Source organism: Hibiscus syriacus, unplaced genomic scaffold (assembly GCF_006381635.1).
Source record: "Hibiscus syriacus cultivar Baekdansim isolate YM2019G1 unplaced genomic scaffold, ASM638163v2 tig00110472_pilon, whole genome shotgun sequence".
Lineage (NCBI taxonomy): Eukaryota > Viridiplantae > Streptophyta > Magnoliopsida > Malvales > Malvaceae > Hibiscus > Hibiscus syriacus.
Window position 1 is genome coordinate 1769774 of NW_024062752.1, and position 15732 is coordinate 1785505.

Below are 15732 nucleotides of genomic sequence, written 5' to 3' on the forward strand. Positions count from 1 at the left end.
GTATAAATCCTAACCTCATGCTTTCTAGTTCCATGCTTTGTTTGGAAAAATTAACCTAACTGCATGATTTCTAGTTCACATGCATTTATTCAGAGAGAAAAAAAATAATAAATTAAATAAATTAAAAGCTAAAACTTATTTCTCCTTTGTGTACACCTATGGACATGGTTTCAGTATTGTCTTAGATTAGGAGAATTTCTAGGGTTTATTATATGCATGTTTTTAGTTCTAGGAGTAAAGGTACTCGAACTGTCCTTGTTGATGCCCCCTTGGGCTGTCAACCCTCAATCCTAGTCCATTACAGACTTAAGCAGATCGAGTTCAATTCGAGGGGACACATTTCTCTATACCTGACACGGAGAATAAATTCTCACGAAGACATAGAGCATATGAACCCCGAAAGTTACTTGCTAGGTCTGACACGGAGAATAAATTCTCACAAAGACGTCGCTTTCACTCCCACTTAAAAGGGACAAGCTTGATTAGAAAGCTTATGTTATGCAATGCAAGTGTTGTGTGTGAGGAGAAATATTCAAACCTTTGACAAATAATTAAATGAAAATTTTAATATCTAAAAATAAAGTAAAAATAAAAAATATAATAAATATTATGAAAATCATAAGTAATAAAAATTTAAAAGAAAAGAATTAAAAATTAAATAAATGAATTTTTAATTTCTAATTAATAGAGACAGTTTATAATTAATTTTAAAGTTTGACGTTCCCCAGCGGAGTCGCCAAGCTGTCGTAACCGGTTTTCGTCCGGGCACGAATTTTTTACTTGGCGGGAAAAGTGATGTGAATAAATGGTTTTTAAAATAATTTGGGAGTCACCATCGGCATTTTGGGTCAGGTAGGTCGAATACCTAAAAATCATCATTTAAAAGAGTTTTTAAGAAAACATCGATTAAAAGATAAACTGATCTGCGTTTTAACCAAAAATTTGTTCTTTTTAATAATAAAAAAGGAATTCGTGGTCGGTTACGTTTAGGGAAGGATTAACACCTCTACAACGCCCAAAATTGGTACTTTTTAATTATAAATTGTCTCTATTATTAGAAATTTAAAAATTTAAAATATATTTAATTTATAATCCTATTATTTCAAAATTATAATTATGAAAAAAAAATATTAATTTATATATATTTATAAATAAAATATTTATTTATTTAGAAATATCAGAAAAGGACTTCTAGGTGCCTTAAGACATCTATTTTCTTCGATATTAAAAAATAAATAAATAATTAAAATAATTAATATATAATTTATAAAATAGGATATTTATTTATTTAAAAATATCAGAAAATGGACATCCAGTTGTTTTAAGACTGCCCTTTCTTAATATTGAAAAATAAATAAATATTAAAAACATGATTAAAATAAGTTAAAAGTAATTAAATAATATTTTAATAAATAAAATAAATATTATTTATTATATATATATATATGGCTAAATAATAATAATAATAATAATAGTAATAATAATTAAAAGTAAACATATAAAATTAACATATAACTAAACAATGAATAAAATTAAAACTATATATATTTAAAATAAATAAAACTTGTAAAAAATAAATAAAAATTGAAATTAGTGACTAAATTATAACCTAATAGAATTAAATACCTAATTCATAATTAATTATTTAAAATTACAGGGATTAAAAATGTTATTTTACTCATTTATTAATTTATGGACTAAAATAAAATTATATTAAATTCGAATGTCAAATTAAAATAAATTAAAACATGCTATTCAGATTAAAATATTAATTATTAAAATTAAAGGCTCTAACTCGAATAATAAAACAATCTAAGTGCTAATAATGTAATTTAGTCTTATTTAATTAATTCGGGTTAAAATATAAATTATAAAAATTATAAGGGATTAATATAGTATTTACCCTAAATATATATAAACACTGATAATGACTAAATTATAAATAAAAAAATTGAAGACAAAATTAAAATGTTTAGAATTTGATTTCAGTGACTAAAATGGAAGTTTACAAACTTCAAGGGTCTGCGCAACTGATTTTTCTATGCAGGAAATTACACAAACATCCCTCACCAAAACGACGTAGTTTTGGTGAGGGTATAAATACCCTTAAAAAGGCCCTAAAGGCCAAAATTTTCTCATTTCTCATTTTTTTTCTCTCTATAAGAGAAATAAAACTCTCTCCCTCTTTCTAAAAGCTCCGTTCGGAGGGAGACCAGAAACTGACCGGTCGCCGTGCTCCGTTTCCGGCACTGTCGCAGGCCACCGCCGACGGTGGCCGAAATTCGGGAAAATAGCTCTGAATACTCCTCTTTCAATTCTAAGGCCAAATATGGCCTTCTTTTATACTAAAATGCTTTAGATCGTTCTAGATCTAAAATAACCGTATGTATTACCTTTGGTTATACAATGGCTCCGGCGACGTTCGGCTCTCCTCGGTGGTAAGTTACTTCTCTTTTCCTCTTTGTTGTTCTTTGCTCGTGTTGGTGTTGCTGTGGATGATGGTCTCGTTCTTCTCGTTCTCGCTCCGTTTGGTATATTCCTCTTTCTGTTCGTGGCTGTCTCTTTGTCTTTCCCTCCTTTTTTCTTTTCTTGCTCGCTCTGTCGATTCTCCTCCCTTTCCCCTTTTGCAGGCTCGGTGGTGGCTTTTATAGCCACCACAAAGCTCTCCATGGATCGGGTAATAAGGGGGGAGTTCGGTGAGTCACCAAACTATGGTAGTGACTCACCCTATAGCTTCAACGTGGAGGGGCAGCTGTCGCTGGAAGCTACTGAAAATGCTGCGTGGAGGGGCTGCTGCAGCTGATGGAAATTGCTGGAAATGCTGCGTGGAGGGGCTGCTGCAGCTGATGAAAATTGCTGGAAATGCAACGTGGAGCTGCTGGAATGGAGAGATAAAAATAGTGATGATAATCTTGCGGATATGCTTCAATCAAGCGATGAATGGACACCCAGTTAAGTTATCTTAATTAAAAATAATAATAAGTTTAATATTTTATATACGAAAGTGTACTTTTTTATGGGCTATGTCCCATCAAAAAGTTGGATAAAAAGCACAAGCAAGCAACCAATTCTCTAAATTGTAAATCCTCGTAAGCACACTATTAAAGTTGCAGAATTACAACAAAACATATAAGGGACAAACTATAAATTTAAGATAGTTTGATTAGTAAAAATATATTACTATTTTTATTTTGAGCAAATTGCATAGGAGGTCCTCAAATTATTATTCTATTTTTAATTAGTCTTTAAATTTTAAAGTATTTTATATTAGTTCTTAAATATGATCATCATAAATTGCCCTATAAACTTTGAAATATTCTATATCAATCGATAACTCTGCTAATTTTTTAAGGCATTGAGAATTGAATTCATGCTCTGGTAAAAAAATAATAATATGTTTTTGAAGGTCTTGTGAATTGAACCCATTATCTTCTAAAAAGATTAATCTATTTTTAAAGGCATTGAGATTTTTTAGAAGATATCGGGTTCAATTATTAGAACCTTTAAAAACATATTAAATTTTTGAAACTAGCAGAGTTAACAACACATTGACAAAAGGATCAAAATGAAATAATATTGATATCAATTGAAGTGAAGGTCACAGTTTGAGGATTGATATAAAATATTTTAAAATTTTAAAAAACAATTTAGCATAGTTATATTATATCATTAGTCTTCATACTATGCATGAGTTGTGAAATTAGTCTTTATACGCTAATTGGATAATTTTAATCTTTCTACTTTTCAAATTTAAAATTTTAGCCCTAACTCAAATAATATTGTAACAATATGACTAGTTTACAAATACTTAAATAGTTAAATGATCAAATTGGAGTACAAAAAGAAAATCTACAACTTACGTATAATGCATGGACTAATATAAAATTGACTTAACGAATTTTACAGGTACTATTTGGGTCATAATCAGAATCTTAAATTTTGAAAGTGAAGGGACTAAAATGTAAAAGAAAATAGAATAAATATATTAAATGCACAACGTTTGCATAATATAGGGACTAATGGACAGACTTTACCTCTTTTAACTAAGCATACGTCCTTTTGTCATATTTTGTACGTGAAAAACTTAAATGGAACTGAAATTCAGTTTTTTTTAATAGCATATAATGTAGTATTTATTTTTCTTAATTAATTAATAATATTTATACCACATATATGTAAATGTTCGAACTTATAATCTATAAAAAAATAATATTTTCTCTTTATTATTAAGATCAGCAATCATATAAGTCTTTTCTCATAATGTAAACTTGATTTAGTTAATAAGTAGATATTATAAAATTTACACATTGAAATAAAAATATAATATGTACCATCACTGCTGGAACTAAATCATATTTAAGTATAGGTTCATGTTGCTTTGGGTGGTTAAACCATGTTAATTGGTTGATTGTCAGCACCCACGAGCATCAAACATGACAAATCATGCTTTTAAGAAATTAAATAACTAATGTATTTTATTACATCACCACCACCATCATCTTTTCTTATATAATTAAATCTTGAATTAATTGCATTATATGTTCTTAAATTATGGTTTTTTATTTTAAATTATTCTTTAAGCTTTTAAATATATTATTTTCATATATAGATTATGATTCTTATTTTAAATTAATCCTTAAAATTTTGACCATTTTAATTTAACTCCTAAACTATGATCCTCATTCTAAAATGCCCCCAGATTTTTGAATCTTCCAATTTCATCCCAAATTCATCTAAATATGTAATTAGTTTCAATCATAGTCCAACTTATTTTTTTCAAACATATAACTATATAGTTTGGCCTAACATTTTTATTAGCATGGATGCAATTAGTATATACTGATAGTTTGGGATAAAATTGAAATATTCAAAAGTTTGGAGACAATTTAGAATGAGGATCATAATTTAGGAATTAAATTTGAATGTTCAAAAGTTTGAGGACTAATAAGATTCATAGTTTAAGGATGAAAATGAAATGCTTACAATTTTGAGATCAAATTTAGAATTCATATCATAGTTTGAGGATGTGTAATCGCAACTAATTCAAAAGTTTCTTATTTTATAATTATCTGATAGATTAATGATATACTCTTCAAAAAAATTAAAAAAAATATAACTCGTTGTGACCTCGATGGTAAAATGAAATGTTATTCTTCCTAAAAGTTATAGATTCGAGCAGTTACATCTACATAGAGTGTGTGTGCATTATTAATAGGTTAAAAAAATTATAAACACATACTACCTTGTAATCACCTCAAACTATTTAAAAATAAAAAATTTAATGTGCTTTTTTTTCATTTCATAAAGTTTGATAAATAAGGCTAGTGCCCTTTTTTGTTAAATATTTTTGTGTTTTTCTATCAAATTTAAATTAGATAAATTAGACTATAATTTTCTTAATTTAAATTAATAGTTTAAGAATACATTCCTACCTTATTTTTATTATATGTTACATTTGATTTTCAATATTTGATCTCGATTGCAAAGAACAAAGGTGTCAACTGAAAACTTTTTAACTATTAGCTTTGTATGAAATGTTAAATTTTAATAAATTTAATAAATGTTTTGTAACAGTCTGATGAAATTTAACTATAGTTTCGTATGACTTGTGGGTTAAAGTTGGGACACATTTGGTAATGTGATAAGAATAATAATAAAATATAGGCAAGTCAGCTCTTACTCATATATTAAACTATTAACTAGTGGCCATGCTGCACGCATCTTCTCATTGATGACACAAATTAAGTGATAACAAAATTGAAATCAATAATTAATATATTCTATTTATAAAATTATGTAGGAAAATATATAGGAAAGGATTCTAAACATATAAACTTTTAATAAATTATATTAAAATTTTAAAAATATAATATTACAAAATTTAAAATATATATAAATTAATAAAAAAATATTAAAAATATAATTTTTAAAAATAAAATATTTAAAAAATACAATCATCTCGACCACTATCTGAGTCCATCCTAAAAACAGTAATAAACTGCAATGACGATAGGGTCGGTTGCTTATTTTTTCCACCTTTGACAACTTATCAGAATTAATATACATTTGTGTTCCATTTCTCAAAAGAATACGCTGTAGGAGTCAAAAATGGAATATTAAGTGGATATTCCTTTGGGATTCCTACTTTCACCGATATTAATTGACCAATTGAGAAAAATAAAGTGAGGAAATTTTGAAAATGCCCACCACCACTCATGGTGTCGGTCCATGAGGGCTATGAAATTGAGGACATAAAGTATCCTCACGTAGTTTTCAAAAACTTTTTAATTTATACATTTTATATTTTAATAATTAAATTGATTTAAGTCAATATTTTATTTCCAACGGCTGAATTTAATTTTATGATTAAATTAGTTAGGAATTATAATTGTAATAGTACTCGAACGATCCGAAAAACACTAGATTCAACACCCATTTTCAGGGATGTCTCATGTCTATGAGTGAAGTCTTGGATCTAGATATATAGTTGACTTGCATAAATATTAATCATCATTATAACGTGAAAGGGTATTAATTCATTGGAAGACACACCAATTATAACGTGGAGTATGGTGTACGTGTAATTAGGGGCTTGTATGTCATATTATTTTTATATTGGAGTTTGAACTCATTTTAATATTGTGTATGATTGACTTTTGTTTTCAATATATGAATGATTTACGATTTTAAGTGATTTAATTAAATTTTAAATTTCTCCAGATTTTAAGTGTTGGTCGCTCTAGTGGCCCTAATGTGACACATCGGATCGGATTGGGTCACCCGTATTAGTATGAGGGTGTCACATTACATTATTCATCACTCAACTATCTTCTTACTCATATTTTGGTCATTGAAATTTATTTATTTTTAATTCAATTACTTAACTTTCAAATTATTCCTAATTTAATCACTCTAACTTTTAATTTTTTAATTATATATTAATAAAATAATAATAATAAATCTCATGTCATAAAAATCATTAATAAAACAAGTTAGAGTGATCAAAACATGATCGATTTGAAAGTTGATTAGTTAAATTGAATTTTTTAAACTTTAGTGACCAAAATAAGAGTGAGAAGATAGTTAATTGATGAATGATGTAATTTACCTATTAAAAAATACCATGTGCAGCCGTTAAGTTTTTAATGTCGGGATACTAAAATGAAATAAAAAGTAAACATTATTTATGGTTTTGAAACAAATGAAAGTTTAGGAACTAAATGAGTAATTTACTCTGAATTTTTAAGAATTTTAAAATAAAAAAATTCATTTGTGAACAATGTGGTTTTATGCCATCAATTTTGACTTTAATCCACACTAACTAATCAAAAGTCAAAACACATAAACGTTTCTAGAGACTTATTTATATTTTATTGATTATTTGGGAAAGTATTTTGGAGAAGAATATTCTATCTATCTTCTTTATAAAAAATATAAAGAATTATTGTAAAAGTTAATTGATTTAATGAAATAATATATTAAGTCTCTTAGATAAGGTTAAATGTTTGAATTTTAATGTTGTGAATGAAATAAATTGAGATAGGACTATCTTGTAATGAACCTATGTAGTACTCAATCTATTAATTGTCTGAAGAATTGAATAGTAATAGTTATATCAAAAAATAAAATGTTATTTGTGATTGGATGGTTTTTCCTTAACAATGGGAGGATGACTCTCAATATGAAAAGCCAGAAGAATATCTCCTGAAATTTGGTAAAATACATTGAATTTAGCATAACTTCTACTTTTCTTAAAGATATATATATATACATATAAGGGACCAGTTTTGAAAAAACACAAATGCATCGTGGTAGGGACTATGGAGGGGTATAAGATTCGAGCTTGATGAGATTTGATATGATTTTGTATGTTGAATTATATTTTAAAAGATTGAGTTATAATAGGGCCGAGTTATATCTTTTGAAGGAAAGAGCCGATTTGAGTTGAATTTAGTGTGAAAAATCTTACATGAGATTATAATATAATTATCTCTTATATATTTAGAGATAATTGTAGTAATAATCATCTCTCTATATTTTTCAATTAACTCTCTAATTGATCTAATAAAAATGATATATATAAAAGTGTGTGTATGTGTTAGGTTGGATGAAGTACATTATAGGTTGGATGGAATTTTCTTAAACTCGAATCAAGACTGATAAAAGAATAGAATACTTGATTCTAATTTAGATCAATAAAAAATTCGACCCAATTTCACTATGCCCATCACTACACAGTGGTGGTTGATTTTTTCCTAATTGTATTTTTTTAATTGCGATAAATTATTATGTTAGTTCCTTTTATTTTATGAGATGTGATATTTAATTGTGATTATTACTAATGGTGGAATTCTTTTTATAAATATTGTTATATTAATGACGTATTTTTTATGTATGAGATGTGAGATTCGGTCGATTTTTCAAGTTGTTCGTCTTTGTTTTTTTATATCCCCTTAGGTCATGAATTCTAGACTCACTATAAGTACTCTCATATCTTCTGACAAGATTTTTCTTTCCCCTTCCTTTTAGGTAGGATTAAGATTAAATTTAGAATTTATTAATAAAATAATTTAAAATTATATATTTTAGTGCTTAAATTTAAAATTTAATGTTTAAAGTTTAAGATTTAAACTTATTTAAATATGTTAGATAATATTAAAACAAACATACTTTTAGACTTAATTGTAATTGAGTATGCCCAAGCATAACAAAGTAATTGGTTTGACTTAATTGGAATAAAGTTTCTATTTATTAATTCATTTGATTTTGATGTGAATGCATGCTGATAAGTTACCTCGATAAGCTATCGCATGCTCAATTATTGAGTCGGTGGCTTGTTACATAATCATAAATTAACTTATCAATCGTACACACTTGAAGAAAAATAGCATAGAAAATAATAGGAGAGCTTCCCATCCACGTAGTTGAAAATCCAATTATTGTCGTATTAAAATGTAAAATTCAGATTATTTCAATGAAAATTAAGCTCAATTATTTAGACACTCATGCTCATATCATATGACATGCTTCGACGGTCCACATCGGTTGTATAATTAAATCGTATTTCCCATTATATTCGAATAGTATACAATTTTAGTAACAAATATTATCATTTTAGTCAAATTTATGACGATAAGTGTATGAATTGATATATCAATAAAACATAATGGAAAGAACATATAATTGTAAATAAATAATACAAATTTTATATACAACATAATAAACTTATGTCAATCTAGGGATTGAAAAATGAAAAGGAAGTCGAAGTAAACCATCACATACGATAATTTTAATAATATGAAATGATTATAAGATAATATTTATTTATATTTTTGAAAAAGGGCATCTTGTATATTATTAACAACACAAAACATACAAAGATAATAGCTATGATCGAGTCATCGTTAAAAAACTTACCTAAATTTAAATGGAGGAAAAACAATGACCCGACCAAAGTCAAACGAAAAACATATTCAGTCGGACAAATATAACTTAAATTACAAAAACCTTGAACACCACCAATACGACCATGCAAAGAACCCAAACCAGGTCGACGAGCATGCAATTTAGACCACTACACAAACCAAACGAAACAAAACATAAGATGATATTTATTCAAAGTACATATCAAAAGAATATTTTATAATTAAATTAAACGACTGAATATTCTTGAGTGATTATAAGATAATATTTGTTCAAATTTTTTTTTATCAATTGACAATACAGTTAGTAGACACAATTATTCAAACTCACGACTTTTTAGGTAGAATAACATTATCTTGATTTATTGATTAATGATTTTTAAAAATACAAAAATGTGTGAAATTTTATGTTATCGTAATTAAATTCCTCATTTATATATTTCAAGATGTATCGTTCCATAATTGTTTTTGCGCAATTACAGCAACTGAGCAATGTAATAATCTGTCCAACTCAAAAAAAATAAAAAAAAATTATTCGCTTAAATAATATCATATTTAATGTGATACCCATGAACTTGACTAATATAATTTTTTTCACTCAATATGACTTAATCTGATCGATCATAAAAAACTCGATCTAATCTTACCAAATTTAAAATTTACCTGATCTAATTTGAGTCAAAATTTTTTTTTTATAAAAATTTGATCATATAAAATCGAATCTGGGACGATATTTTTTGATATCCCTATATTCAGCCGAGAGGGATGATCGAAACAATGAATAGGCTGGAGGATGTTTGGGCTCTTCTAGTCCAAAGCTCGTGTTTTGGATTCTCATAATTTGTAGACATCACCAGGCCCGACTCACAAGCTTGGTTTCTTCTTGTCGGATAATTAGAACTTCGACTAATAGAATTTACCTTTGGAACTTTGTTTGGGCCTAACCACAAACAATTTCATCTCCGTTCATCAAACTGTGTTGTTAACTGTTAATTGTTAACCATTCTTCTCTCACAATTTCAGTATATTTTCTGGTTTTGAATTTAATCAAATCCAGGAGTATGATACTTTGACACCATGAAAGAAGAACAACGCTTACTTCTTCTCCAGTCATCTTCTATTTTTTCTCCTCCTGAAGGTCTTTCATTCCCTTCAAACCCAAAAGATATTGATTTTTGTTTTTATTTTGCTGATTTTTTTTTGGTTACGGGTTTTTGTTTTAGGAGTGAAGCTATCATATGGGACAGCAGGATTCAGGGCAGATGCATCGATTCTTAAATCAACGGTTCACAGAGTTGGGATATTGTCTGCTTTGAGATCGCTCAAAACCCAATCAGTTGTTGGATTGATGATCACTGCTTCACACAATAAAGTCACTGACAATGGAGTCAAAATCGTTGATCCGAGTGGTGGAATGCTCTCTCAAGAATGGGAACCTTTTGCCGATCAGCTTGCCAATGCCGAAACTCCTGAAGCTCTCCTCTCAGTGAGTAACTTTTTTCTATTTTTATGTTTCTGGCTGTGGGTTCTACTTGTTTCATCGTAATTCATTGAAATTGTTGTTGAGAGATCGTGGAAAATGGTTCATTTTGAAACATGTTTCCAATTTTTCTTGATGGCTTCTGTTAGGTGTTTTACAAGGAACGATGTCTGTTTTTGTTGATGGAATGCTAAAGCTAGCGTTGTTTATTGAGCTTGAAGAGACGATTTAATTTTTATGTGGAATTCTAAATGAGACTAGAGATGCATATTGTACTTATTTATTTTATCTTCTTAGAACAGCTCATAACAGAATTCATAGAGAAGGAAACAATTCCATTTGACGGGGTGCAAACCGCTGAGATCTTGTTGGGAAGAGATACACGGCCTAGTGGAGAATCTCTCATCGAAGCTGCAAAGCAGGCATCTCTTCTTTCAATCACCATCAGATTGCCGAAATTTTGATAAATTTCTTTGTGAGTATATGTATCTATCGTTTGCTGATAGTATACCTATCCATTTTTTAGGGAATAAGTTCAATTTTTGGAGCCATTGCGCTTGATTTAGGAATTTTAACAACCCCACAGCTGCATTGGATGGTTCGTGCTAGGAATAAAGGCATGACAGCGACAGAACCTGCCTATTTTGACCAGATTTCAAGCTCTTTCAGGTTAATTGAAGCGGAAGTGTGTTTTGTAGCCATTTATTTAGCTTGAAATATACTACTTACATTATTGTTTAGGTGCCTGGTAGACTTCATCCCAAATGAAACCGAAAGCAACAAGATGGATAACACAGTGGTGGTTGATGGGGCTGATGGTGTTGGCGGAGAGAAACTTGAAGTTTTGAAAAATATGTTGAGCGGTTTAGTTATTGAGGTTCATAATACTGGTAAAGGTGGAGGCCTACTGAATGATGGGGTTGGTGCTGATTATGTACAAAAAGAGAAGGTTGTTCCACGTGGTTTTGGTTCCGATGATGTTGGAATAAGGTGCGTTATCTTTTCATATTTGGCAGTAAATTACAGTTATCAACTAGTTACAAGCTGATTATTCTTTATCTCATTGAAATTTGATCAAAGGTGAAAGGGTTCATTTTCGTTTCAACTCATTCTGGCAAGTGCATATGTAAATAAAATAAGATAACTAAACATGAGACAAATTAGCAATGCTTCACGAAATGATCACTAATCAAGCACTTTATCCTTCATTGAGTAGTACCAATGCTAGTTTTGGATGGTTGATTCATGATGGTATTTGACAGTGTTTTTAGTATGGTACTTAGTAGGGATATCTGGTGTATATTAAAATCTGGTCATGTTCTGGATTTTATTTATCAGGTGTGCAAGTTTGGATGGCGATGGTGATCGCATTGTATATTTTATGGTCCCAGATAACAGTAGCAGCAGAATTGATCTTGTTGATGGGGACAAAATATTATCCTTGTTTGCTTTATTCATCAAGGAGCAACTAAGTATTCTGACCAAGGAGAGCAATGAAAATCCAAATAATAATTCTCAAGCTCGACTTGGTGTTGTACAGACAGCTTATGCTAATGGAGCATCCACTGATTATCTCAAACAGTCGGGTTTGGAAGTCATTTTTACTCCTACAGGTGTAAAACACTTGCATGAGAAAGCTGCTCAGTTTGATATTGGAATCTATTTTGAAGCCAACGGCCATGGCACTATCTTGTTCTCTGAATCCTGGTTATGTTGGTTAGAGGCCAGGAACAATGAGCTCAGTTTGGCGTCTGAAGGTGTTATTTATGAGTGAAGTCTTTTTCTTTTAAGAATTATCTATGGTAGTTTATTGAGTATCATGTCATTTTTTTTAGGATCCGAACAACAGAAAGCTGCTCTAAGACTACTCTCAGTCAGTAAATTGATCAACCAAGCCGTTGGAGATGCTTTGAGTTGCTTGCTTTTGGTTGAGGCTATTTTGCAACATAAGGGTTGGTCCATACATAAATGGAACGAACTTTACCAGGATTTACCTAGTCGACAACTTAAGGTCAGTTTTCTTTATTACTTTTGGAAACAAAACAAGGGAGAGAGGTAATTCATGTCTGTTAAGATTGAAAATTCTCCTCTAAATTAGCAGCTTAGCTAGTTGCTCGAACAGAAGTCTGGTCAGTGTAACATTAGCTGAAGAATATTAGCTGATTTCCGCCTGCTATGTTCACTTCTTTATATTTTGCCTGTAAACTTTTCTATGATGAGGACCTTAGCATTGCTTATACTAATTAATCCATTGCCTGTGTCAGGTCAAAGTTGTAGACAGAACAGCTGTTACAACAACAAATGCAGAAACTATAGCTGTTAGCCCCCCTGGCATTCAAGAAGCTATTGATGCTGAAACTGGTAACATTTTGTCATTTATCTTTTCTCAATCCATTTTTTGGTGCATATTCCCAGCTTATTATTGTGTGTGTTATTCGATTAACATCTCACTTTTGGGGGATATCTTTCTCTTTGATCGTTTTTCAGGGCCACATTTATATTAACCATGTCTTATACGAAATGCAGTGAAGTATCCTAGAGGCCGTTGTTTCATACGACCATCAGGCACAGAGGATGTAATTCGTGTTTATGCAGAAGCTTCCACCCAAGAAGCTGCCGACAGCTTGGCTGACTCCGTCACCAAAATTGTCGATCGTTTTCTAGGCTTTGGCAGCTCTGAACAGTAGCTTCCAAAACCATTTCATATTGTAGAAGAAAGTCACAAGATTATTGAGGATGCTTTATATTTATACTTTTATGACAGTAAACTTTGTTATCTTACTTTCATTAGTATTAATTCCAGATTGGGTTTTGCCTCTACTTGGAACGTTACAGAGTTCCTTTTCTGTTCTGTCACTAAATCCAATTACAAATACACTAGATAGATAGTTGTGAATTAAATTTTATTACTTGTAATATGTGATCCAAACTTACAAATATTTATTACCAGGCAATAGAAAATACAGAGGAAAAAGTAGAGATACAACCAAGTACAAACACGAGCTTCAGCAATTTACTTTTGCATGGTTATTAGACTCCCATCATCACTTGTTAGGTGCTTTTATGTAACCAACATGGGAAGTGTTTGAGGTTTTTGCAAGTGTTTTCAACTCATTAGCAATCCAACATTTTGATGTTTCCCTGTGGTAAAAGTACCCCAAACACTTGCAATCGGTGGTGCATTTCCTCCCACAGTCATTCTCCTTGATCCTTTGTCCTTCATTGTATTGGCTCATGAAATGGTTAACTCCAAGCTTGTAGTAGCTGAAAGTATTTGGACTACAAGTCACCTTCTGTGGTTGACAGTTCCGGCTTCAACCAAGTAATCCGTTCGGCGATGGGCAAGCGACGCATTGGTTGTCCTAGCAAAGCCCAAAGTTCCCACATCTCTCCGGCAGTTCACATTCTCTGCCCCATATCGAATCCCTGGAAAAGAGAGTAAATGTTTCTTCCCATGCTTGTGAATCAACCTTGTAATAGTATGTGAAAACCCTCAGGTTTCCATCGATCCCGAGCCGAAGAAAAGACAACGTGCTGTTGTATTTCGGTCTCGTCAAAATGAGATTCCCTGTCCCGATGGAGGAATTAGCCACTGTGTAATCGAGCAAAACATCATAAGCAAAACCATCGTTTGTTTCCTCGACATTTAGTGTCACGGTCTGTAAGGTACCATCTTGTGTATTAAGGCAAAACAGAGGATCTGAAGTAGACAAGTGGTTTGGGTGTGTTCGGTCCCTCGTATTGCAAAACCAGCTCTTTGGGCTCCAACACCAAGCTATAGGCTCCGTCAACATTGTTTTGAGCCGAGGCCCGGCTCACAAGCTTCGTCGCCCCACCGGCCCGAAGGGACTGACCCACCAAGAGTGTATCAGTTGGATGATCAAAGCTTTGCCAAATGAACTTACCACTGGCATCATGTAGCACCATGTTACCATTAGGCGACAATTTGAACCCTACCACACCTTTGTTGGCAGTGTTACTTTGCCAAGCTATCCGACCATCGGCATCGGCCAAGACAAGGTTCCCGTCAGTCCCGAGAGAGAACGTGGCATTCTCACGAACAGGGTTCCCCCGGTTCGCCTCCCAAACCCACCGGAACAACGATTCAGAACGTGTGGTAGCCATGCGTAATGCAAGGGTGAAGGCATTAGGGGTGGTGTTATAAAACGCAAGCTGGAAGGGGGCAGTACCTATACTTATCACACGGTAATCTCCACCATATTCGACCACAAACGAACCGAATTCTCCATCGTTGACAAACCTAAACGTCTCCGACGGAGGAACAACAGCTCCGGCATTAAAAGTGAACAGAAACAACAAGGAGAAAGACAGCAAAGACATATTGAAAGAAGGGGAAATAGACTTTGAAGACATGAGAATGCAGCAGCAAGGCATGATGTATATTTATAATGACTAAATAAAGGGTACATTGGATACCATCTGATTTGACCTTATTAGTTATATTCCTAAACTGCAGTCAATATTGACATTGCAAATTCTGGGGAATTCTTCTTAAGCCATATTAAGCAGAGGTTGCCACGATGGAATTATAATAAAGTTAATTAGTGCACCACCGACTGAGAATTTTTCACTTACGTAAAGTTGTTTTAACTTACGTAAAGTTGTTTTAAAGGAGATTGATTAAGAATTTAATATGTTTGGCAGCGAAATTAATTAGAAAATGATTTATTTGACCAAATAATTCATGGATTTTGGGCCTCCCTGCTGTCATATTCTGTCTGAATTATTTACACTTGGCAATTTAAGAGGTGAGACGCCAAGAAACGTTTTCCCTGATTTTGGTTAAGAAAAGACAGCTTTGATAAGCCC

At 31.2% G+C, this 15732-nt stretch overlaps 1 protein-coding gene and 1 pseudogene across 1 annotated transcript; one reads left to right on the forward strand and one right to left on the reverse strand.

Annotated features, from left to right (window-relative positions):
- Positions 1–10423: 10423 nt before the first annotated feature.
- Positions 10424–13630, forward strand: LOC120127645 (phosphoacetylglucosamine mutase-like). The gene is made up of 9 exons (XM_039145507.1): positions 10424–10560; positions 10646–10908; positions 11205–11324; positions 11429–11571; positions 11644–11892; positions 12241–12659; positions 12738–12913; positions 13167–13263; positions 13429–13630. Exons 1-9 carry the CDS (start codon positions 10500–10502, stop codon positions 13587–13589), a joined length of 1689 nt encoding a protein of 562 aa, XP_039001438.1. The 5' UTR covers positions 10424–10499; the 3' UTR covers positions 13590–13630.
- Positions 13631–13827: 197 nt separating this feature from the next.
- Positions 13828–15299, reverse strand: LOC120127942 (annotated as a pseudogene).
- Positions 15300–15732: the final 433 nt, after the last annotated feature.

Excerpts from the sequence above, each read along its gene's own strand:
- LOC120127645 (XM_039145507.1), top strand. The coding sequence starts at position 10,500 with ATGAAAGAAGAACAACGCTTACTTCTTCTCCAGTCATCTTCTATTTTT. Across the intron at positions 10,909-11,204 it reads CTCCTGAAGCTCTCCTCTCA|CTCATAACAGAATTCATAGA; the intron begins GTGAGTAACTTT and ends TTCTTAGAACAG. Across the intron at positions 12,660-12,737 it reads GCTCAGTTTGGCGTCTGAAG|GATCCGAACAACAGAAAGCT; the intron begins GTGTTATTTATG and ends CATTTTTTTTAG.